We start from the raw sequence: 25169 nt of genomic DNA, 5'->3' as shown, positions 1-25169 counted from the left end.
CAATAATACATGTCTGCCTGTTTTTTTAAATGACTATGTATACACACATAATTTATCCTTGCAAAAATTACTGGCATTTTTATTGATTTCTCCATGTTATAAGCAATGCTGTAATAAACATCCTTGCAGAATATACACCTGTGAGTGAATAAATTTTGCTATAGATAGATTTGTAGAAATTGATTTGCTGGACCAAGAGACATAGGCATTTTAAATCTTGAAAGGTACAACCAGATTACCCTCCAAAGTGGCTTTGTCAGTTTATACACTCTCACCAGAAGTGTCACCCTCATCCTCATCAACTGGATATTATCAATAATTACAATTTTCTCAGTATAGGAAATAAAAATATCTTATTCTAATTTGCATTTCCTTTGTAGCTAACGATATTGAGCATCTGTTTGTGAGCTTCTTGGTCATTTATTTTTATTCCTTGTCTGAGTCTTTTGCATATTTTTATATTGAGTGGTTCATCTGTTGGTTTGTAGCATCATACATAATACATTCTGCATATTTCTACTCGTTATATGTTGGGCAAATGTTCTTCCTATTATATTCCCTGTGCTTTAATTTGCTTTACAGTCATTCATTCAACAAACATTTACTAAGAATCTACTCTGGTTGGGCATGGTGGCTTATGCCTGTAATCCCAGCACTTTAGGAGACTGAGGCGGGGGCATCATGAGGTCAAGAGATTGAGACCATCCTGGCCAACATGGTGAAAATCCATCTCTACTAAAAATACAAAAAATAGCTGGGCGTAGTGACGTGCACCTGTAGTCCCAGCTACTCAGGAAGCTGAGGCAGGAGAATTGCTTGAACCTGGGAGGCGGAGGTTGCAGTGAGCCGAGATCGTACCACTGCACTCCAGCCTGGGCAACAGAGCGAGACTCCATCTCCAGAAAAAAAAAAAAAAAAAAAAATTCTTACTGAGAAGTCACTGTCATGTTGCATAGCAACATCCCTTCATGAAAAGCAAGGACTCTGCAAAACCAAACATTCAAAAATATGCAATTCAGTTAACACTTTGTTTGAAGGCAAACTGTTATCTGAATACTCTTAAAGAAACAAGAAATGGATCAACATCTCAGTCCACATTTGTACCTATGGACATGGCAATGGCATAGAAAAATGAGAAGGGTGTTCCCTCAGCACTGCCCAATCATGAAGCCCACCTGCATTTTTACCTAATAGAAAAGCAATAATTAAAAGTTTGATTTTAAGGTTCTAATTCCAGGTAGAATGGGTTAATTGCACCCCACTCCATCTCTTTCATTGAATGCAGCTATAAAACCCAGCAGAATACATGCAGCAAGTATTCAAGGGCTCTGAAAAGTAAATAGGAGCAAGCAGATTGGAAAGGAAGATGAGAAGGCAAAGGACCCTGCTAACTAGTGGTAAATTCACCACGATTCTCCCTCCAGTATCCTCTGGACAGAAGCCAGGAGACACGTGAAAGTGGGCATCAGCTCCTAAAAAGAATACTCCAGAAGATGCTCCTAATTTTGGCTTGAGGAATAGAAAAGGAAGTACTGGTTGCAACAGTAGGAACAGCAAATGTGCTGGAGATTTCTTTTCTGGAAAATCTTAAGTCTAATTTCTTTTATAGTTATAAGACTGCTCAAGTTATATATTTTATTTTGGGTGAGTTTTGCTAAATCATGGCTTTTGAGGAAGAGCTCTATTTCATCTAAGCGATCAAATTTCTGTGCCTAGAGTTGTTCTGCGGGATCTGTAGTAATGCCCCTTCTTTTGTTCCCGATATTGGTAATTTGTGTCTTCTCCCTCTTTTTTTTATCTCCTCCATTTTGCTAAAAATGCATCAGTTTTCTTGATATTTTCAAAGACTAGCTTCTACTTTTGTTGTGTTCTTCTATTACATATTGATAAACACAGCAACTTGGATGAATCTCAGAGCTATTATCCTGAGGAAAAGCTGATCTCAAAAATTACATCCTGTATGATTCCATTTATATTATATATTCAAAAAAGAAAACTATACTGGCATGAAACAGACCAGTGGTTGTGAGTGGTTGGAAGGCAGTGATGTCACCACAAAGGCACAGCACAGGCAGGTTTTTGGGGTGATGAAAACAAGGACACTGTTGGGCATCCTGTCTATGTTGGTGGTCGCAAAAATCTATATGAGTAAAGGCTCACAGAACTGCACACAAAAATAAAGAAATAAAGTCAATTTTACCATATGTTAATTAATTTTTTACTTTATTTATTATTATTATTATTTTTGAGACAGAGTCTCGCTATGTCACCCAGGCTGGAGTGCAGTGGCACAATCTCAGCTCACTGCAAGCTCCACCTTCCATGGTCATGCTATTCTCCTGCCTCAGCCTCCCAAGTAGCTGGGGCTGCAGGCTACGTTAATTTAAAAATTAAAATATTAGCATCTCTTCTAAGTTCAGAGGAGAAATAAGACTTTGATTTAAGAAACATCTTAATGTAAAAATGTATACCAAATTAAGTAACTGTGTAATTAGTTAGCTTTTCAATTAAACAGACATTTCTCTTCCTTCATAAACTGGAAAAATAAATTTATCCCTATTTTCAACAAGTTTTGGGGAAACAAGCATTCTCAGGTAATATTTGTGGGAGACAGATTGTGTCATTTGTGTCATTCGATTTTTTTGTAACATTTTGTGTCATTAGATTTAAATGGCTACAAGCTCCTTGACTAGATATTTATCACCAAGGAAATTTGAAATGTATATATCTTTAGATCTACTTATTCTTTTTTTTTTTTTTGAGACAGAGTTCAAGCTTGTTGCCCGGGCTGGAGTGCAGTGGCGCAATCTCAGCTCACTGCAACCTCCGACTCCCTGGTTCAAGTGATTCTCCTGCCTCCGCCTCCCAAATAGCTGGGATTACAGGCATGTGCCACCATGCCCAGCTAAGTTTTGTATTATTAGTAGAGACGGGGTTTCACCATGTTGGCCAGGATGGTCTCGATCTCCTGACCTCATGATCCATCCGCCTTGGCCTCCCAAAGTGCTGGGATTACAGGCATGAGCCATCACACCTGGCCCATTTCTAGGAATTTTTAGCACAGATGTACTTTCACAAGATGCAATACTGTATACAGCATGTTTATTGCAGTATAATTTACAATAGCAAAATACCGGAAACCACCAAAACCACCTTGATCTCCATTAATAAATATATTATAGGCCAGACGCAGTGGCTCACGCTTGTAATCTCAGTTCTTTGGGAGGCCAAAGTGGGTGGATCACCTGAGGTCAGGAGTTCAAGACCAGCCTGGCCGATCTGGAGAAACCCTGTCTCTACTAAAAGTACAAAAATTAGCTGGGTGTGGTGGCACATGCCTGTAATCCCAGCTACTCAGAGAGACTGAGGCAGGAGAACAGCATTAACCAGGGACGCAGAGGTTGCAGTGAGCCAAGATCACGCAACTGCACTCCAACCTGGGCTACAGAGTGAGACTCCGTCTCTAAACAAATAAATAATATACATGCATACAATTAACTCAGAAAACCATTTTTAAAATGAGACCAATCATCAATTACTGATATTTTTTAATTTCTAAAATTAATCAAGAAAAAATAACAAGATGAAGAACAATATACAGAGATTGATCTCATTGCTGTTTATCAAAGGACATATATGTTGGGGGATTGTATACATTCATAGAAATTCTTGGAAGGATATACGAAATATTGTTCGCAATTGTTATTTCTTTGGGGTGAGCTTGATATAGGGGGAGGAGCAAGGAAATAGCTTTTGTCTTCATTTTAAATCTTTCTAAACTGTTTGAAAAAACACAAACATGATTTTTTTTAACTAGTAAAAAATAATAACGCCTTTGTAAAGCGTTTGTTAATCAGGATAGCTGACCTTCAGCCAACCCTGGGAAACATCATTCCTGGGAACATCCATAGTCAGAAGGATCTTCACAGGGTCAGAGAGAAGGACCTGAAGGTCCATCATCCTCTGTGAGTGGGAAAGAGTTCCTCCAAGGAATTCTGCAGCCATTGCCTACTGAAAGGTGATACGAGCATGAAAGGATGAAGCCACTGGGGCTCTGTGACCAGACTCTTTGGATAAATTCATGGACGAGTCCCCAGGGTTGGACTTGGTTTCTCTGGACTAACAATATAAAAGCCCTCGTTTAAAAATTTTCTAATTTACAGTAAAGTTAATATTTCTAGGGCATATGTACAAGAACACAGAAATTCTTCATTCTGAAAGACATCATTAACAACAACAATCAAACTAGGTTTGTGATCTTGAGAAAATTACATAATTTTTTGTTCGGTAATGTCTTTAGCAATACAACAGGGATTGGGTGGTGGGTAAGACCCTTGCAGTCCTAGAACCAGTGAGTTACCCTGTCTGGTTTAGACACTGAATTTTACACAATTCTATTTTCCAGATTCAGATTTCATTTGTCATTAGATTAAAACTGGCCAGTAGTCAAATGCCAATCTTCGCACCATTCTAAAGAAACATTATGTGTTTTAGGGTGGGTGCAGTGGCTCACGCCTCTAATCCCAGTACTTTGGGAGGCAGAAGAGGGCAGATCACCTAAGATCAGAAGTTCGAGACCAGCCTGGTGAACATGGTGAAATCCAGTCTCTACTAAAAACACAAAAATTAGCCAGGCACAGTAGCGCGCACCCATAGTCCCAGCTATTTGGGAGGCTGAGGCACAAGAATCGCTTGAACCTGGGAGGTGAGATTGCAGTGAGCCAAGATTGCACCACTGCACTAAAGCCTGGGTGACAAAATGAGACCCTGTCTTTTAAAAAAAAATATGCATTTTAGTTGGTTGTTCAGATTTGCTGTATTATAGAGACAATGCTCTTAAACACTAAATTTCTCACAAGTTTTAAACTTCTCACAAAGTTTAATTTTTGCTTCTATTAAGTATTGAAATGCCTTCAAAGATAAATTTCTGTTTCAAAACTGGGTATGGCTTAAGGACAAAAGGAAAATATTGCATGGCATTTATTTAATAAGAACCAAAGTCAAAGAACCATTTAGTATACTGGAAAATAGTCTAAATATTTTCAAATATATAAACAAAAAAGTCAACGTTCTGTAGTTAAGGAACAAAAGCCAGGAATCAGCAATTTTTTTCTCAGGCATTTTAGCTCATTCTCATTATCCTGCATATCATACTATATGCAGTCCCCTTTTTTTTTTTTATTTTGAGATGGAGTCTCACTCTGTCACCCAGGCTGGAATGATGCAGTGGCATGATCTCTGCCCACTGCAGCTGCCGCATCCTGGGTTCAAGCGATTCTCCTGCCTCAGCCTCCCAAGTATCTGGGACTACAGGCACGTGCCACCACACCCAGCTAATTTTTGTATTTTTAGTAAAGATGGGATTTCACCATGTTGGCCAGGATGGTCTCAATCTCTTGACCTCGTGATCCACCCACCTCAGCCTCCTAAAGTGCTGGGATTACAGGCGTGAGCCACCGTGCCCGGCCTGTCCTACTACTTCTATTTGGATGTACATCCTAACTCTGTTCCGGTCTTGCCCCAATTCTGCTCCAGCCCCACCCCAACTCTGTTCCAGCCTCGCCAGAGCAGCCTGGCCTCCCTGGACTTTCCACACCCACTGCTGCCTTTGTGTAATCTGAACCATCCTTCCTCACTAGCTAGACAGAGTTTGCCCTTGAAGGATGGAAGAGGGAGGGGAAGGAAAAGAAAAGGACCGAGGGAAGGAGGAATGGGAAGGGAGGAAGACAGGCAGAAAGGGACAGGGAGGCAGGGAAAAAGAAGAAAGTTAAAGAAGAGATATGTTGGCTGCTAGTTTGTAGTCCACGTTCAGTTTCTTCCCTCTTTCACCTGAAAACTCTGCCCAGAATAATTTCTTCATATTCAAAAAAGGAAAGAATCCCTTGAATGATGACAAGTGACATAATATGCATTCACCTAACCTCTGATGAGAAACTGATTTATCACCTGCATTTCAGAGCCCTGGGAAAGTGGATGTGGAGGGATAAGTGGATTTGGGGGCAGGCAGTAAGTTTCTGAGGTGAATTTCAGAAATTCTCCTCCAAACCATAAATAAAAGCAGGTTGGCTACAGTCTGGCATGAGTGGCCAGAACAAAACATCATGTCACCCAGGATTACCAATGAATACCCTCCTCATAGGGTCCCAGGTGGACAACCAGGGGGTGCTAGAGAGATGTCGTTACCCAAGCCAACTTCCCCAAGAGCTCACTGGTTTTAAAAAAAAAAAAAAAAAAAAGTTCAGAACATCAGAGATTTAAAACAATTGCCCAGAAAAAAAAAAAAAATCGTTTTTCATTTTAGGGAGTTCAAGGAATGGAAAAGAATGATACAGTCTTCAGCAAAGTCATTGGTAAAATTTTAGTTTCCAGACACATCTGCTTCTCCCATCTTCCATAATACTGCACCCCCTCCCACACTTAACGACTGACTAGCAACCCTCATAATCAAAAGGAACCAGGTACCTGGTGATTGTATTTAAGAGGTATTTAACCATCCAATTCCAAAGCCCCTGTTCAAATATCAAATATGAGGGCAAGATGGTGGGGGGGGGTAGGGGGGAAAAGCCCGGAGACTATAGGATGCTGGTGCAGGCGAGGGTCATAGAAAAAGAGGGGAGAAGATACAGAGCTCTCCTGGGGAGAGGGAAGCCCCCACTCCCCGCAACACCTCTTCAACTCTGTTTTTCCCCTGGCAGGAGGAAGTTTGTCAGGAAAGAATATCTATCTTTGGACACACTGTAGCAAAAGTAAAGTCACAGATTGACACTTACATTTCATTTGCTTGAAGATGGACTTGTTAGGTTCAAGCCAGTGCTAGAGAGGAAAAAAAAAAAAAAGCAGAGATCAGGGGTCAAATTGCTGGACCATACAATGCATACCTAATAACTAAAAGGAATTCCAAAGTACAGCCTCAGTTTCCATAGACACTCTTCAGCGTTCCACACTCTGAAGACTGACATAAACAACTTGGCAATAACCATAGCACAGACAAGGATATAAATTACAGAGTTAACATTTTCCAAGTCATATGTGAGTCAGACAGTTGCTAGGAGAGAAGGACAAGAGAGAGAATATGCACTCAAATGGGATGTTCTAGTGCCCCTAATTGACTCCTAGGTGATTCTTTGAGCTCCATGGTTCTGTGAAAGTCGCAGATGGCTAAAGACTTTTAGCATTTGACATCCACGACCTGAAAGAATCACAGTCCAAGGCAACATCAGCATCCAGTCCTGCTTCCGGGACAAATTCCCTTAAGAGGAATATTGGGTCAAGCTGGCATTAGCCCTATCACATGCAGAGACAATTCTTCCTTTACAGTAGGGAGGAGTAAATGATCTTCAATATCTCGTTTCCAGAGGCCTGAGGTCATCAAGAAGAAAAATCAGCTCTATCACAAAATAAAGAAGCCAAAAGACATGGGGAGCTCAGAACCATGTTACTGTCAGGCATTTGAAGTAGGTACCACGCTGGTCCCGGTGGCTGGCCCTTTCTGCAGCACATACAAAGATCACTTCGACATGCTGAGAGCTGGGCAGCTTTTGAGATCACTAACCATGAGGTCCCTGAAGCTGCTCATGGAATGTCACTTAGAGTCACTTTATACACCTGTAGTTTAGAGATGATACAGGGGGTGTCCTGGGTATCCATCCTGAGGTTAGGGAGCTTTCCTTCTGGAGGCATCCCGCCTGCTTGATGCCGGAGAGGAAATCAGAAGAGCAAACTCACCGTCCATTGAGCTCTTGCACCTCACTCTATCTCCTTTGTGTTATCCAGTAAGCCCCAGGTCTTGTGCTATCCATATTCTTTGATGTAAATGCATAACCATAATAATAGCTAGTATTTGTTGAGTGCTTACTAAATGCCAAGTGCCATTCAAATGTTTCCATGTGCTATCTTACGTAGTCCTCCCTACCACTCCACTTATAAATAAGAAGACTGGGGCTCAGGATGTTAAACAGCTTGCCTAAGGTCACTCTGCTGATAAACAGTGATTAGAAACCACTGAGGGTGTCAGATCTCTGCAGTCTTCAAAAACAATAATGGGAGTCTTATAAGTGTTTCAACATTATGGGAAGTCTAACAAAACAAACAAACAAACAAAAACCCAACAAGATATATTTACCCCGACCACGTTGCACAGACAAACTGAAAAAACAAGTCTTTTTGCTTCTGGCTAAAATTATATCAACTCATTTGGGGACTCTTGTTATTGCCTTCTAATTAGAAGTTATATAGTTATAACTGAACAGTGGAAGACTCATTGATTATACCACTTACTAGCTATAAACCTTGTACAAGATGCTTAATCTCTCTGTGTCTCGGTTTCCTCAACTATAAAATGGGAACAGTAATCACACCCACCTCGTGGGGCTGTTGTGAGGATTTAAAAGTTAACAAATGTAATATACACAGTGCATGAAATGTGAAAATACTAAATAAAATGATTGTTGTTGGCTGATGCAGTTCTTATTACTTAATAGGTACAGTTTCATTGTTAGACCACATCTTTCAATATATGTGCTTCATGGAGAAGAATAATAAAAGAGGCCCCTGGTGGTTAAATTACTTTTCTAGAAATGAATGAATAGGATCATTTAGAACTAAGGTAAGAAAACAAATAGTGGCAAGAGATCAATACTGACTGCAATTGTTTTGCAGAACAGAATCACCAGTTATTTTGCTAATAAAGTCTGAAATATAAATATGTTTTCCAAATTCTCCTTGTTTGGCATTCTTCGAACTCCTCGGCCCTTTCCTGCCTAACTTCAACGTGCTTCTCCAACTTGTCTCTGATTCCAGGGTGCCAAGTCAGTTTCATTTTGTGTGCCCACACCAGGGCTGTGAGGAGGATTCCAAAACCAGGTGCAGGCTCTGAGAGAATGAGTGCCATAATGGACTGGCTATGTCTGCCATGCTGCTATAGATTGGCAATGTCTGCCATGGAGGGGACAGGGAACATGTAAGGCATGCCTGCAAGGTATTTGCCATCTGTGTCCTAAATAAATTATTTACTCTAAATAAACTGGCCTCCTTGTTGTCCTAAGCAATACACTTTGCAGTTTCAGATCAGTTTCTATCACCCTTTTCCTCTTAGCCTATTCACACCCTACATTTGCCTTTCAGACCTAGTGTATCTCAGTTACCCATTTCTACAAGGTGATCTCTACACACTTTTCCAGGACAGCTATTCCTCTCCAAAGGGAGAGTCATGAGGTATAGAGTCCTAGGAAAAATAAGCCAGCAATAACGTTTCAAGAAATTATAGGAAATCATTTCTTCAAAGAGGGCCAAGTTCAACTTGTTAGTATTCATTAAATCACTAACACAGACACAGAAGACCAAATACCAATACCACATGTTCCCACTTATAAATGGGAGCTAAATTATGAGAATACATGGACACACAGAGGGGAACAACACACACTGGGGCCTATCAGAGGGCGAAGGGTGGGACAAGGGAGAGGATCAGGCAAAATAACTAATGGAAACTTGGCTTAATACCTGTGTGATGAAATAATCTATACAACAAACCCCTAAGACACAAGTTTACCTATATAACAAACCTGCACATGTACCCCTAACTTAAAAGTTAAAAAAGACCAGGCGCAGTGGCTTGCTCTCACCTGTAATCCCAACATTTTGGGAGGCCAAGGTGGGTGAATTATCTGAGATCAGGAGTGTGAGACCAGCCTGGCCAACGTGGTGAAACCCCGTCGCTACTAAAAATATAAAAATTAGCCTGGCGTGGTGGCAGGTGCCTGTAATCCCAGCTACTGGGGAGGCTGAGACAGGAGAATCCCTTGAACCCAGGAGGTGAAGGTTGCAGTGAGCCAAGATGGTGCCATTGCACTCCAGCCTGGGCCACAAGAGAAGACTGAGTTTCAAAAAAAACAAAAACAAAAACAAAAAACACCTGACAGGCCCATAGCCCAGCAATTCCTTTATTCTCCAACTCACCCATGCAAACAAAGAGGTACCCAACAAGAATCTTCACTGCAATATTATATAAAATTACAAAAGATTAGAAATAACATTAATGGCCATCATCAGGAAAATGGGTAAACAGACTGTGGTCTGTTCATATTCTGGATGATTCTGCAGCACTGTTTTCTATGAGGGAGATCTTTATGTGTAGCATGGGCAGATCTCTAAGGCATAATGTGGGATGCAAAAAGTGAACTGAAAAATCTATCATTATACCTGCAATCAGTTCCCAAATTGTGCACTAAATCACCCCCAGAGAAACACAGCCATAGTAGACATCATTCAGCGCCATGTGAATTATCAACTCGAAGGAGTACACAGTTCCAACATTAGATTGTGCTATATTCCTTTTTTTTTTTTTTTTTTCTGGCAGGGCTTTCTATGTTGCCCAGGCTGGTCTCAAACGCCTGGGCTCAAACAATCCTCCCACCGTGGTCTCCCAAAGTGCTAGGATCACAGACATGAGCCAACACACCTGGCTGTGCTATATTCCTTTTGATGTCATATGTATATAAGGTATCAAATATATATATTTTTTGCAAAGCTTGGTTTCTAGCAGTTGCTATGATGATAAGCAAGTACCACACAGAAATAGGTGTGCAACAAGCAATGAGCATGGTGGTCTGTCCAATATGATCCTAGGGGTGCCCAACAGGCACCCGTTATTAAGCACTTGTGGTTGTTTAAGAATGAAATGAAAATACTATTTTTTCTGCTATTTACATGTATAATGTTTTACATAACTACTAAGATTTTAGGACATAACTACTTGTTTGGATCTAACTCTTATTAGATGAAACTATTAGGTATTCTCCTGGCCTATGGAGGCAACAAAATAATCACTAAGATACTAAGACAGTCAGAAATTGAGGAAGTTTGGGAGGCTTTGAACAACTTCACTATATATTTAGTATGTGTTCTTTTTAAATAAAAAGTACAGACATTACCATATATTCAAAAAATACATATGTAAGCATCTAAATATATTGATAAAGATCCGAAATGATAGGCAGTAAAATGAGACTAATGGGAGGATAATAGGAGTGGGGAACACATGTTTAGGAGTGTTAGCCAAAGAAAACCATGACGTCAGTATTTTCCGTGATGTTTTAGCTTTAACTTTTTTACACATACTGGTGCATGATACAGTTGGGATGCGTGTCCTCAACCAAATCTCATGTTGAACCGTAATCCCCAATGTTGGAGGTGGGGCCTGATGGGGAGTGATTGGAGCATGGGGGCAGATTTCTCATTAATGGTTTAGCACCTTCCTCTTGGTGCTGTGCTTGTGATAGTGAGTTCTTGCAAGACCTGGACATTTAAAAGTGTGTGGTGCTTTCCCCCTCTCTCCTGCTCCCACTGTGTGAGATGTCTGCTTGCCTTTGGCCATCCACCACGACTGCAAGCTCCCTGATGCCTCCCCAGAAGAAGATGCTGGCGCCATGGCTCCTGTACAGCCTTCAGAACCATGAACCAACTAAACCTGTTTTCTTATAAATTACCCAGTCTCAGGTATTTCTTTATAGCAATGCAGGAACAGCCTAACACAGTACATTACACAAATAATTAAAAATCTATTTTTTTAAAAAAGACGGCTAACGTCTACTCAGAGGATGAAAGTAGGTTTCATGTGAATTAACCTGAAGGAGTTCATACATGATAGGCAGATATCAAACCCAGCTGAGCACCCAGGGTTGACACTGTGGTCAGACCCAGGAGCCAGCAGGCCTAGATTCAAATCCGAGCCCTAACACTGACAAGCTGTGGACTTTCAGCAAGTTTCCTGGTTTCCTCACTTACAGCATCATCGGGAAGTTTAAATGGGTTAATTCATGAAGAAGGCCTTAGAACAGAGCTTGGTGCATCAGGAAGGCTCAACAGCACTGGCTATTTCCATCTTTAGGCTCCATGAAAGAAACTTCTTACTTGATACCATGGCAGTTTGGTACCATGGCAGTTTCCGTGAGTCTAACTGTATCCTTCTTTTTTTTTTTTTTTTTTTTTTTGTGATAGAGTCTTGCTCTGTTACCCAGGCTGGAGTGTAGTGGCACAATCTCAGCTCACAGCAGCCTTCGGCTCACTGCAGCCTCTGCCTCCCGGGTTCAAGCAATTCTCCCACCTCAGTCTCCAGAGTATCTGGGACTACAGGCACAGGACACCATGCCTGGCTAATTTACATATATTTTTTAATAAAGATGGGGTTTCACCATGTAGGCCAGGCTGGTCTCGAACTCCTGACCTCAAGTGATCCACCTGCCTTGGCCTCCCAAAGTGCTGGGATTAACTATGTGAGCCACCACGCCCAGCCTAACTTTGCCCTTCTCTTCCTCCCCGACTCCCCATCTCACTCTCCCTTCTGTTCAACATGAGGAGATCAATTATCTATACAATTGCAATACCAGCTGTTAGTCCTTTGCTTCTCTCTTCATCCCCTTCCTCTCTCTCCTCTCTCTTCTCATTCTTCCAATTAGACTTAAGAGTTTGCCAGTGAAGTGTAGTCTGGACTACACCAATAACTCCTGCTATTATTGGAGGTACAGATGGATTACACTTTAGGGAAAAAATAACCACCATGATGTGGCATGCTTGGTAATTAGATATAAAGCTTAGAACATTTATTGCATTGCTATTTTCCTTTTGATGCTACTTGGAATATATGCTGTTCTGATATTTTTAAGTCTTTCTCCTTATTGGAAACCGAGTTTCCCTAAGACAGGCAGAAAGGAGAACCTGGTAACCAAATATCTAAATTTCTGGCTAATTTACTGTAACTGAAATCTTCTTTTCCTCAACTCTCATGTAGAATAAAATTTCCAAAGGCTATAAGGAAGCTAAGACCCCATCACTGATTCTACAAAATGAACTAGGGGAGCAAGATGAACCAGTGGATGCATCCCTTAGTATGATTTGAAGGTACCAGGAAGGCATCTGCAGCAGATACTCTCAAGCCCCCCAGTAGCCTGACACTTTTTAGGAAGGCTGCCCTCAGTTTACTGGAGTCCACCACGGGGTAGAGAATTGAAACTTCCTACCCCATCTCACCCTCCACAAACCAGGGTAGCTCTTAACAAATGACTATCAGATGTGGTAGTATAAATACCTCTGCTCCCTCACCCCTTGGATGGGACAACTCTAAGGCATGGCCTACACAGATTCCAGAACTTCCCTATGGGATTGAGCCCAAAATACCCTCTACATGACTTTGCCCAGCATTACACACTTACTTGACCTCCTTCCCCTCCCTCCTCTAATCCTCTACTGCCCTACAAGTCTTTTCCTAGAAACACTTTCTAACAAATCACTTAAACAGAAATTTTTATCTCAAGGTCTGCTTCTTCAAACCAGACCTAAAACAGCCTCCCTAACTCTCCACTAAAAGCTATCTTCCATGGTGTTTAAAATCCTTTCCATGGGGATTTATTCCCTTTGCCTTAAGCTTAAACCCTGGAAACCTGCAAAGCCCCTGTGAAAGATCCCAGTTTTAACAGATTTGCAGAATTATTGAAATCTACCTGACCATATTTCAAGATTTTTCTTAGAACAAATTTATTTTGGTTGACAGCAGTTTCAAGAGAAAGAAGATGAGCTACACAAAGGGGGTGAAAAGGAGAGAGATTCCTAAACGTATGTTTTGGTTTCCTTATCTGTAATCTTGGTGGAGATGGTGGGAGGCTGATTCCAGAACTCCTGAGATTCCTTGTTCTAACAGTCCACAGTCTATGAACCTGAAGGATGAGGATATTGCCAATGTATGTTTCTTTCTTTGTAATTTTGCTAGGCGCAGCTGCACTTAGCCCTGAGAGATCATTTTTCTCTACCTCATCATACAAATGGTGCGTATCTTTCATATATTCTCATTTTGGCTTGGTTGGGGAAAAAGAAGGTGGGTGTGAGGCGGTAATTTGTGACTAAGAAGATTGATTTTTAATTTGGCCACTGCTAAGACCAAAAAACATTGCATCTAAAAGTAAACAATATAGCACTTAGTTATCTTCAAATGTTTGGCTTCTGTTGAAATCGATTCAGTGTATGATTACAGAATAAATTACGCACTTCTCTGTTTACTTTCCCAAAGCCCTTGGTACCCTAAGCCAGAGTAATTTGTAGCCCAAAGAAATATGTTAAATAACCCAGGGGGCTTTTAAAAAGAATGAATGCACCTCCCCAGACAGGAGATTGTTTTTCACCTCAATAGTAACCAGATCCAAAATTTGAGCAATTCCCATGATGACCCTAAAAAGATGGCCTGATTCTCGCATCCACCTAGACAAAAGCTCCAGAGTAACTTAGTCCCTGCATTATCATGCAGCCAATTTATGTCATTCCCAGCCCCTCTGACCTCTTCTGGAGAAAAAAGAATGCCATCTGATGAATGCAGCCTTATCAGTGTTCCAGATTATAAGGCTATAGCAAGACCTAGTTACTTAGCTGCCAATAGTCATGGTTTCCATTCCAGTTTCAAGAAAATCTATGACACAACAGCAACAATAACAACATCAACAAACCTGTAGATCACGAACGCTCAAAAAATGTTTGTCCATTTGGAAATCAATCTATGTAAGAAAATCCACTGGGCACGGTGGCTCATGCCTACAATCCCAGCACTTTGGGAGGCCAAGGCGGGCAGATCACCTGAGGTCAGGAGATCAAGACCGTCCTGGCTAACAGGGTGAAACCCTGTCTCTACTAAAGATACAAAAAATTAGCTGAGTGTGGTGGCACGTGCCTGTAGTCCCAACTACTCAGGAGGCTGAGGCAGGAGAACTGCTTGAGCCCAGAGGCAGAGGTTGCAGTGAGCCTAGATTGTGCCACTGCACTCCAGCCTGGGCAACAGAGTGAGACTCCATCTCAAAAAAAAAAAAAAAGAAAGAAAAGAAAAGAAAAAAAAAAGAAGGAAGGAAGGAAGGAAGGAAGGAGGGAGGGAGGGAGGGAGGGAGGGAAGGAAGGAAGGAAGAAAGGAAGGAAAAATCTTCATTGTTTCACTGTAGTGTTTTTCACTCCTTTAGCTATGACGTTTTTGTATTCTAGGGTCTCAGGGATGGGCAAAAGAGAGATAATAGCCAGAAGAAGAAACACTGTACAAATTAGGGGAGGGGCCAGGAAGTCTAAAAAATAGCCTATGTGTCTCTTCATCCATTAAGCAACCTCCATCCCCTTCACTAACTTCAACGCTCTCTAACAGGAGTTGGCAATTTTTATTTTTTGTAAAGTAAATATTTTAAGCTTTGTGATCTACATGGATCTCTTTCATAACTACTCAACTCTGCTATTGGAGCATGAAAGCAGCTGCAGACAATATGTAAATGAACAGAATTAGCCAGGTTCCAATAAAACCTTATTTACAAAAACAGATGGAAAGCCATCCTGACCCTTGCATTCCAGTCCCTACTCCCAAGAAATATTTAATGTACACTCAAAAAAAGTCATAATTTGAAAATGCAATCGGATATAAAAAAAATGTATTACTATTTATTTTAAAGTACACTAGTAACTAAAATGCAATCATTTATGAAATGAAATTATGGGATTTTTTTCAAGCTTGTTACAGTGGAATTTACCACCATGTAGCATTTGCTGTCGTGCCACATAAATTTAACTACATTGCCACCAAATTGTTCTAAAGTCAAAGATCAGCTAGCCTCCAGACTCATGGGCCTTTTTTAAAATTTCTAACTTTTATTTTAAGTTCAGGGTTACATGTGTAGAATGTGCAGGATTGTTACATAGGTAATCATGTGACATGGGTCTTTTAAACATCTTTAAAGCATGGAATAGTAAAAAGACCAGTTACTAAATTGATAGTACGGTTAATTCATTTAAAAAACAATTCTATTGCATAAGTAATATTAGTATCCTTACTTAATAGATGAAGGAATTGAGACACAGGGAGTGTAAGGAACCTGCTCAAAGTGGTACAACCAGCAGGTGACAGAGATAGGATTTGCCCTGGTCTTCATGATGCCAAAGCTTTTAGCACCTGAACAATTTCCTAAAATAGCAAAAGATAGTCATCATTTTCTGACTCAGTCCTTTGATCCTGCCTCCCTGCTTGGAACTGCAGCTCAATCCCTCTTATTGAGTCTACACCTATCCTTGCTCCCAGAATGTCTCTCTCTGCACATTCTTTTCTTTCTGCTCTGTTTTTTGTCCATCTCCTTTGCTGGTTTGGAATCTCTTCCCAGGGCTTTGAAGTCATAAAAGACTTCATTGGCTCCAAAATCCCCATCTGTGGCCCAAGCCTCTTCTTTAATCTTCAGACTATATTGTCATCTATACACTGAACATCTCCACCTCAACTTCTCTCACATGTCCCAACTCAAAACGTTCAGAACTTATCACTTTTCCCCCAAAACCTGTTCTTTTTTCTGTGCAACTTATTTGGTAAGTGGCTCCACCTACACTTGGAGCTCTAAGTGACCACTTAAGAAGTTCAAACACCCTGCTGGAGAGGTCATCTGGAAAGGGCCTAAAATTACATCAGAGGGAGGGGACCCCTGAGCCCTACCTTCCAGCCCTCTCCATCAAGGCACCAGGTGTATGGGTGAAGATGTCTTGGATCCTCCAGATCAGACTAGCCACTAGGTAACCACCACTGAGTGATCCAGTCAACACCACATGGGGCAGAAGAATCTCCCAGCAGAGCCCTGCTCAAATCCCTGAGCCACAAAATGCTGTGATATAATAAAATTATGTTGTTTTGAGGCACAAACTTTTGGGAAGGCTTGTTAAACAGCAATAGATAATGAGAACTACTAGATCCTCATCATTAACCTCCACACATGTAACACACAACTACTACTGAAACCTGAAGGAAATAAAATAGTCATTTTCTAACCTATATACCATTTTTATTTCTCCAAGTCATACATCATAGCCACACTCCAGTCTTCCCAGTTAGACTTAAAGATATCTTTAAGACTAACTTGAAACTTCCAAACCTGCTGGTCTCTAGTCAGCCCTGCTGTTCTTGCCTGCTGGAAGCCTCCAGTGAGTACTTGACTCTTCAACCATCACACTTAAACCTGTTTCCCTGACTGATTTCTGCCCAGGGTCCCACCACCAACAGAGGAAAAACTTCTTACCTTGGATATCTTCCTGATTTTTCCTGACTCAAACAAGGATAAAATGGCATTTTCCCAGTCCCTGCCTTCTGGCTCAAATGAGATAACCAGGTCATGTGTTTGCTCCTCCCTTCCACTATAATGTGGACATCTCCATTTGCTAAGTGACTTCTAGATGGCAACATTTTATCAAGCATTCATTTCCCTCCTCAGGAGAGGATATCAGATGTAAACAGAGTCAATTATGAGCCAACCTTTTAGTTAAAGACCAAGTTCTGCTTTCTGCTGAATGAATCTGACAATTTTCCCAAAGGCATCAGTGTTCACACCTTGAGCCACAATTGAATCACTGACAATATATCCCATTTTCAAGCTGTCATGATAGTACTGTCTTCCTTTTAACTTGAGTGCCAAAGTCCTTTCCCACAAAGTCAAGTTACTTGTACCTGTCTGTCCCAACACACACACTCAAGAAGTCTTGATCTTTAATACATTTTGAAATATAAACAAAAGAGGACTCACTGAGCAGACAAATTTGTGATCAGTGACTTGAGGCAGCAGTACAACCCTTTCCTTCAGTGCAGGGCTGCCCTAAATCTTAGGTACCACTCTTGCTCCTAGTGACGAGCATCTGTGAAGTAATTATCCTGAGAAGCAGGAAGCAGTCTCTCAATGGCAGGAGCAGCTGGTGGGACATAATGCTGTCTGGCTTCCTGGCACTATCCCCAGAGTGAAACCTCCAATCACTGGGCTGGCTTTTATTCCCTTCCACGTCCTCCCCAAGGTGCCTGTAGATAAAGCAAATTGCTCTAACATAGACAAGGTCTTTTCCTGTTATTAATAAAACTTACTGATAGGCTCACTAGTTCCTTCTGGCTACCAACATAAAAGTCTCAGGGCTGTAATTATATCAGGGTTGTGAGGGTCGGGGATCAGAGCTGAACGTGATCTTGCGTCCATGATTTCCAGCTCATCCTCCTATCAGAAAACCTATTAAATCCTCAAGTGTCTGGCAGACATTAAGACACAATGGCCTATCATTGGGCACTTGAGGAGTGTACCCCAAAAGTATGGATTTCCAAAGTGAATCCCGCATCTTTGGGTGTCAGTCAAAATCAGAAAAGTCAACAACACTGATGCAAATGGGTTACACAGATAATTAGCAATTCCAAAGTTAAAACCAAAAGCGTTGAGTACAAACTCCCTCCAGACCATAAAGCAGCATCCTACAACCCAGTCCCAGTGTAATTCTTCCTCTGCCTGGGTTGGGAGCTGGGGCGCTCAGCTCTAAGGCACAGGGTGAGGTGTGACTTCCTTAGCTGAATTTGGGGAAAGAAAAAGGGTAGAAGAATATATGGGGAAAACCCAGGACAATGGACACCTCAAACCATAGCCATGGAAACTAGAGCTATGAAATTCAGCTAATTATTTCCAAACTTCATCTTTCCAAGGGGAAGTTACCCAAATACCTGAACAGAAGTGGTAAAAAGAATATACTTAAGTAAAAAAAAAAAAAAAAATCTAAACTTAAGCCAAGTACTACCTTCTTCTAGAATTACTTCTAGACTTATTGATGCAGTTTTCTCTATCAGTAAAATGGGGAGAATACCACCCACCCTTTCCTTACTCTTAGGCAACTAAGATTATGCAAGTTCCTTAGAAGACGAACGTCGTAGAAACTGAGGGGATTTTTACTGGCCAGTATTCAACCTATCCTTCCCTATATCAAATTAAAAAATAATAATGGAAATGCTGGGCCCTGGACATTAAAATAGCAAAAGATAGTCATCATTTCCTGACTCAGTGTTTCCCACTTCCAGAGCATCTGGGGCATGAGACATCTTGCCAAACATATGGTGTTCCAAATGTAATCGTGCTAAATATTTAATATTCAACAATGGTTTACTGTAAATCGAGTTGTACACAAAACACCAGCCCCCAAGGCGAAGGTAACTTTCACTTCAGCTTCTCTAACTCACTTGATTTTCCCGTTTAATTAGCTTTCTATCCAAATAATTCATCAGTTTTACTTGCCATTAAGAAAAATACAGGAGCTGGTGAAAAAAAAAATGTTGGTCAATTAATATCTGCTTAAAATGTCCATACCAGCATGTCTCTGTTTATGTCTTTGAGTCCATTTTTCTAATTATTCAAGGCCCATTTTCTGCCTTCTCTCTCCAAAGATCTTAATAGTAGTGCCCCCTGCCTTTAAAACATGTTCTTATAAACATTTCTAGGTTTTAGAGATACTAATCATGACTGTGTTTCCTCATGTCTCACCTGGACCTAGCGAATGCATAATAATTATAAGAATAATAATAACAACTAAGAGTGAAAATAACACACACCATATACTCGAGGTGTACCATGTGCTAAGCATTGATACACCTTATCTTTCATTCTCATATCAACCCTACAGGTAGGTATTGTTATTTGCTTTATCCATCAGGACAGAGACTCAGAGAGGCTGTATAGCTTGGTCAAGAACACATAGCTTACTAATCAGGAGAGATGGGATTTTTAATTCATATCTTTCTGAGTCCAAAGTCCTTGCAGTTGTGTGCAGCAACTACCCTGCAACCCAAGTGAAAGTTACACTCACATCGTATCCTCAAAATCAAAAGGCTATAACAGCTGCATGATGCAGAGAGAAGTATTCAGGAACACCTCTAAGCAACTTAGTGGCTACATGAGATAAGACAGTTTCGTTTTGAGGGTTATCCCATTCTTTACTCTACTACCCAAGTCGGGGCATTAAAAATTACATTAAATAGAGTCAAAATATAAAGAACAATAAACAACCTAAAGACTTCTCTTTTATAACTTTAGTCTAAAATTTTAATAATTTTAGACATATGAAAAAGTTGCAAAAATGGTAAAGTATAACCTTCGGTCATCTTCCCCTGATGTTAGCATCCTGTGTAATCACAGTACAACTACCAAAATAAGAAGCCAGTATCAGCCAATTTAGTTAATGCTATTCTACGATGATGTGTACTTCTCAGCACATGGTATCAGGAGGTACCTGATGTTAATACGTCTTTTTACTGGTGATGTTAATCTTGGTCTCTTGGTTAAAGTGCTGTCTGTCATGTTTCTCCACTACAGAGTTACTATTTTATAATTTGGTTAATACTATTCTGTGATAGCATTAACTAAACTACAGACTTTCTGTGGAGTTCACTCTGTTTTCCCACTACTATACTTGTCTATGTTTCGGGATTCCAGATTGCCTTGAGTTCACATATCTCTCCAATCTCTGACTGTGAATCCAGTCCGTCCTTGTCTTTCATGACCTCACACTTTGAAGGTCAGTTATTTTGGAGAATGTCCCTCACATTGAATTTGCCCGATGTTTTCTCAATATTTGATTGAGGTTATGCATTATTGGGAAGAATGCCACAGAGATGATGTGTACTTCTCAGTGCATGGTATCAGGAGGTAGCTGATGTTAATGTATCTTTTTATTGGTGATGTTAATCTTGGTCTCTTGGTTAAAGTGTTGTCTGTCATGTTTCTCCACTATAGAGTTATTATTTTTTCCTTTGTAATTAAAAAAATACCTTGGAAAGGAGGGATTACTTTGCAGATTTCCTGTTTCTCCTTAAAACTTTTGCACACACGAATTTTAGCTCTTGCCTACAATAATTATTATTGTGTATGGTGATTTTCTACTTCCCTCATTCCTTCTACATTTATTAATTAAAATTCTTCTGTATGGAAGAGCTCACCCAAGTCTTCCCTTTATTTTTTATTTAATTAATTATATCAGGATGGACTCATGGATATTTATTTCATTCTATGGGTTATAATCCAATACTATTGTTATTTTGTGACACCAATTTTTCCTTAATGTCTTGCCTTATGGAAGCCACTGACCCTCTCTAGGCCTTAGCTTCCCCTTTCCTTAAAGGCTTTTCGGCAAGACAAGGCTATAATGAGTAACGTTCATGGCACATGATAGATGCTCAACTAAATAGTAGCTAGAATTACTTCTGCAGGTTGGCTATTTATCATTTAGAATTGAATTTTGCACAAAATAACCTGTTTGCAGTGGTGACTAGAGGACTAATACAGTCCAGAGTTTATTTGGTCCACAGGGACTTTGATCTATAACCCTAAACTCAAACACTCACTCTACCACTTACTAACTGTGAAACCTGGGACAAGTAACAACTTCTTTGAGCGTTTTTCCCTCTTATACAAATGTGATATCTTCATAGGCTATAAAAAGTTATGGCTATGAATGTCTTTGCTTCATGGTCCCCAGACCAAAGCTGGCTTGGCTGCATCAAAATTAGATTAGGAATAGGCTAAGTGCATGTTGCTGGCCCTAACCCCAAGGATTCTGATTTAGATCTGGAATAGGGTCCACACTGTGCATTTTTAGCAAACACCTAAGGTGATTTTCTTGCAGGCCAGGTCTGGGAACCAGTGTGACTCAGTAAACACCATGAATGTCCTTCTCTGACGTCATGTCAGCCCTACATCCCCACCACCATCCTGCCACCTTTGTCTCACTCAGGTAAATGCCTGGACCGTCCAAAGGTTACTGCAAGTACTACAGGAAACCAAAATTCTTCTGAGCTGTAATACTTCATTGCATCCCTTCATATAAACGTGGGTCCCTAGGACTCCAAGAGCAAAATAAGATTCTCTATGCATCAGACACAAATCTAATCTATTCCTCAAATATCCTCTTCTTTACGGAAATATACTCTGTGACCTCTCCTCATGGTATTGGGTCAGTAAATACTAAACTAAGAGCCAGGTGAGGTGTAGGGATGGAAAGAGGAGACAGGAAGAAGATCAGGGACATTGAGGAGGAGGACAGCAAATTAAAGAAGGCAGAGGGGTCCTATCCCCACTTCCAGGTCACCCCCAGGTGACCTCTTTACACATTGTCCTGCTAGTAAGAAGCAGAGACCCAAGTGTGTACTGAGCCTCCGAGCCCACGGCTGGGACCTCTGAGCCCATGCCTGAGACCCACCCCAGCAGCTGGGGGTGGAGATGCCCAGGGGCCATTTGGATATGAAGGACACACATCACGTGGTTCTGGCCTATGCTACACTGAACACATCTAGGCTGCTACACCAGCTCAAAAGGTGAGACTCTCCTGCTCCCTCTTCCCCACCAACAGATACTAAAAAGGGTAGGTGTCTCCAGGAGCAAGAATAAAACAGGGGCTTTCAAGTTTAGTTGTGCCCAAGGATCTGCTTCTGAAGTGACTTAAACCCTTCATCTGTCAAAACTTTGTTCAAAAAAATTGAGGTGAAAATCACATAACAAAATTAACCGCTTTAAAATGTACATTTCAGTGGCAACCACCTTCAATGTGAAATTTCAAACATGCTCATCCCTCGAAAAGGAAACCCTATACCCATTAAGCAGTCATTTCTCAATTACTCTCTCTCTCAATAACTTTTTTTTTTTTTTTTTGAGACAGGATCTTGCTCTGTAACCCAGGCTGGAGTGTAATGGCTCCATCACAGATCACTGCAGCCTTGACCTCCCAGGCTCAAGCTATTCTGCCCCATCTCAGCCTCCCAAGTAGCTATAATGACAGGCACATGCCACCATGCCCAGCTGATTTTTGTATTTTTTGTAGAGGTGGAGTTTTGCCATGTTGCCCAGGCTGGTCTTGAACTCCTGGGTTCAAGTGATCTGTTCATCTAGGCCTCCCAAAGTGCTGGGATTACAGATGTGAGCCACTGATCCCAGCCTCAATAGCTTTTTATAGTGAGTGGGGTTGGGGCGGGGGGGTGATTTTCTCCATAGTGAAATTTTATGTAGCCATTGTTTGAGAGACTTTGGGAAACCCTGGGTTCAAAGGGCAGAGGGACATTCTCTCCTCTAAGCAGATGGGAGAAGCCTTCTGGAAAGGCCTAGGGTAACTTTTCCCTTCTCCTGCTTCACCCAGTCCAGTAAGTACAGCGCCAGCCTCTTCCGCTCACACAGGGTTTCATGTGCCCAATAATCTCTGAGAACAAGGGCATCGGTAGGGCTTTGAGAGGAACCCCCACAGGGAACCACAGGCTGGGTCACTCTCTGAAAATGGCTCCAGACAGAAATCAGCTCTTACCCTTTGCTTCTCGGGGTCCACATAGCGAATGCCAAAGTAGTCCTTCTCCAGCAGGCTGTAGTAGTTGCAGATGTGGTCAATGAGAAACTGCCCTTTGGTTTCCCTCTGCAAAGGAAGCACATTTAAGTCTCAGCCAGAGCTCACCTTGTGCATTTATGTCCACAGGGAGCCTTGCTCACCACCGTGGGTCCATGCTCAGAAAAATAAATGTGTTCACTCCAGTCCCTGAAGAAGGGGCTTCCAAACTCTTTTAACCACAAATCCTCAATGAGAAATACATTTTACATTGTGAGCCATTACACACACACACACGTACGCACGCACGCACATATACACACACACACGGAACCAAAAGGACCCCAAGAAGAGAAGCCAAATAATCCATATACCATTTAATTTGTCCAATGCTATTTATGACTCAGAGTACTAATTTTACAACTCAGTAACTTGTGGAGGTCCACAGTTTGGAATGCTCTGGAGCATTCGTGAGTCCACTATGGCTCTGCCAGGAGGTAGGGTCTGGTGAGTGTGGCAATGCTGTGAGTGGTAACTAAATTCCCTGGCTCTCAGCGGGAATGGTGGGGAACCTGCTTCCTTGGGCCTCAAAGCTACTGCGTCCCTTTCATAAACCAACACAGAAAGGCAGTGTGGAAGATTCAGGGGAGCCCGGGACTAAGATCCAACGACAGGCCTGTGTGACCTTGGGTAAACCCCCGCTGTTTCTACTTTGGTAAAATAAGATAGTTGGACTGGATGATTTCTAAGTTGGTTAGGTTATTTTTCCTTCTGAAATTCTATGAGTGAAAGATGTATCAGCCAAATCTGATTAACATAAATACCACTACAACAAAAACCTCTTCATAGCAAAGACTCTTCTAAGCCCTCATCAGGATATCTGATAAGATTAATTTCTGCTTCAATCAAAGTCGCTGACAGACCCATGAAATGTTTTAGAGATGTGACCTACTAAAATACATGAAGAAATTAGAGGCATTAAGTGAGCCACTTTTTCAATCCACTAAAAATAATTTTGAAAGATCAGTTTGGTCTATGTTACATAATGATCTCTTCATTAAAGACCACTACCATCAACTCAGGAAGTTGGATGGGAAAGTCACATCTTCCAGCAAGATCTCCACTGACCACTCAAGACCCTTGAGATAACAAAATGCTGCTGTAGACAGTGCAGTGATTAGACAATGCAAGCGTGGCTGAAACAGGGGTCAATGCCTTCCAAAAAGCCTGGGATGCACTGCACTGAGTGAAGGACTGGCGCTTATAAGCACATAGTGTGATATGAAACCTCCATTTTGCTGAAATCACTTTCGAGTTTGATTTTGAATGAGCTTCAAGTTTTTAACTTCCTTCCTGAGAAACCATCTGATATAGCTCAAAAGAGACAAAACATAAAAATGGAATTTGTTTTTAAATGTCTGTAATTGTTTTTAACCCAGGAGGCTCAAATGGCAAAGCTATACCTAACAGCTGAATTCAATGCCCAGAAAATAATCATTGGCTTTAGTTCCTTTGACACACATACTCTGTAATCCATTCATCTTTAAAAGGTTGCAGCATTATTCCCTCACCAAACATGACATAGGAGCTCATCATTTTATGCTTGAATGGCAAAGCTCTCTTCATTAGGATTTACTATAGGGAAGTATTCCCTACCATATCCCAGATATGTGGGTCAAGGCAGTGCATTGTAATAATATGGGATTGAGCAGGCCTTGATTGTTCATGACAGATACTGCTGTCATTTTGCCCTAAAGAAGATGTACTTAACAGCACAACAAAGATTTTTTTTTTAAATGATTAAACACAGCAACCAATATACACCCTCTAGCAAGATCTCCATTGACTACTCAAGACCCTTGAGAGAAGAAAATGCTGCTGTAGACTACACAGTGATTAGAGTATGCAAGCGTGGCTGAAACAGGGGTCAATGCCTTCCAAAAAGCAGGTCAGGCCAATTCCCATGGTTCCAGATCACCGGGTGGATTCTAGGTCTTTGCTACTGAAGGTATAGCCTACAAACTAAC

At 41.1% G+C, this 25169-nt stretch overlaps 1 protein-coding gene across 3 annotated transcripts in view; it reads right to left on the bottom strand.

The window, feature by feature from the left end:
• Nucleotides 1–25169, bottom strand: part of FRMD3 (FERM domain containing 3) — a 327322-nt gene that overhangs the window by 134127 nt on the left and 168026 nt on the right. For all 3 annotated transcript variants that reach the window (XM_011982768.1, XM_011982767.1, XM_011982769.1), the window contains exons 2-3: nucleotides 23128–23232; nucleotides 6771–6813 (exon numbers count right to left, since the gene is read on the bottom strand). In XM_011982768.1, the coding sequence (XP_011838158.1) occupies nucleotides 6771–6813; nucleotides 23128–23232 (148 nt within the window). The remainder of the gene's footprint in view (nucleotides 1–6770; nucleotides 6814–23127; nucleotides 23233–25169) is intronic.

This window comes from Mandrillus leucophaeus, unplaced genomic scaffold, assembly GCF_000951045.1.
Source record: "Mandrillus leucophaeus isolate KB7577 unplaced genomic scaffold, Mleu.le_1.0 Scaffold242, whole genome shotgun sequence".
NCBI classification, from domain to species: domain Eukaryota; kingdom Metazoa; phylum Chordata; class Mammalia; order Primates; family Cercopithecidae; genus Mandrillus; species Mandrillus leucophaeus.
The sequence above is the reverse complement of the archived record's forward strand: the minus strand, read 5'-3'. Positions and strand labels throughout refer to the sequence as shown.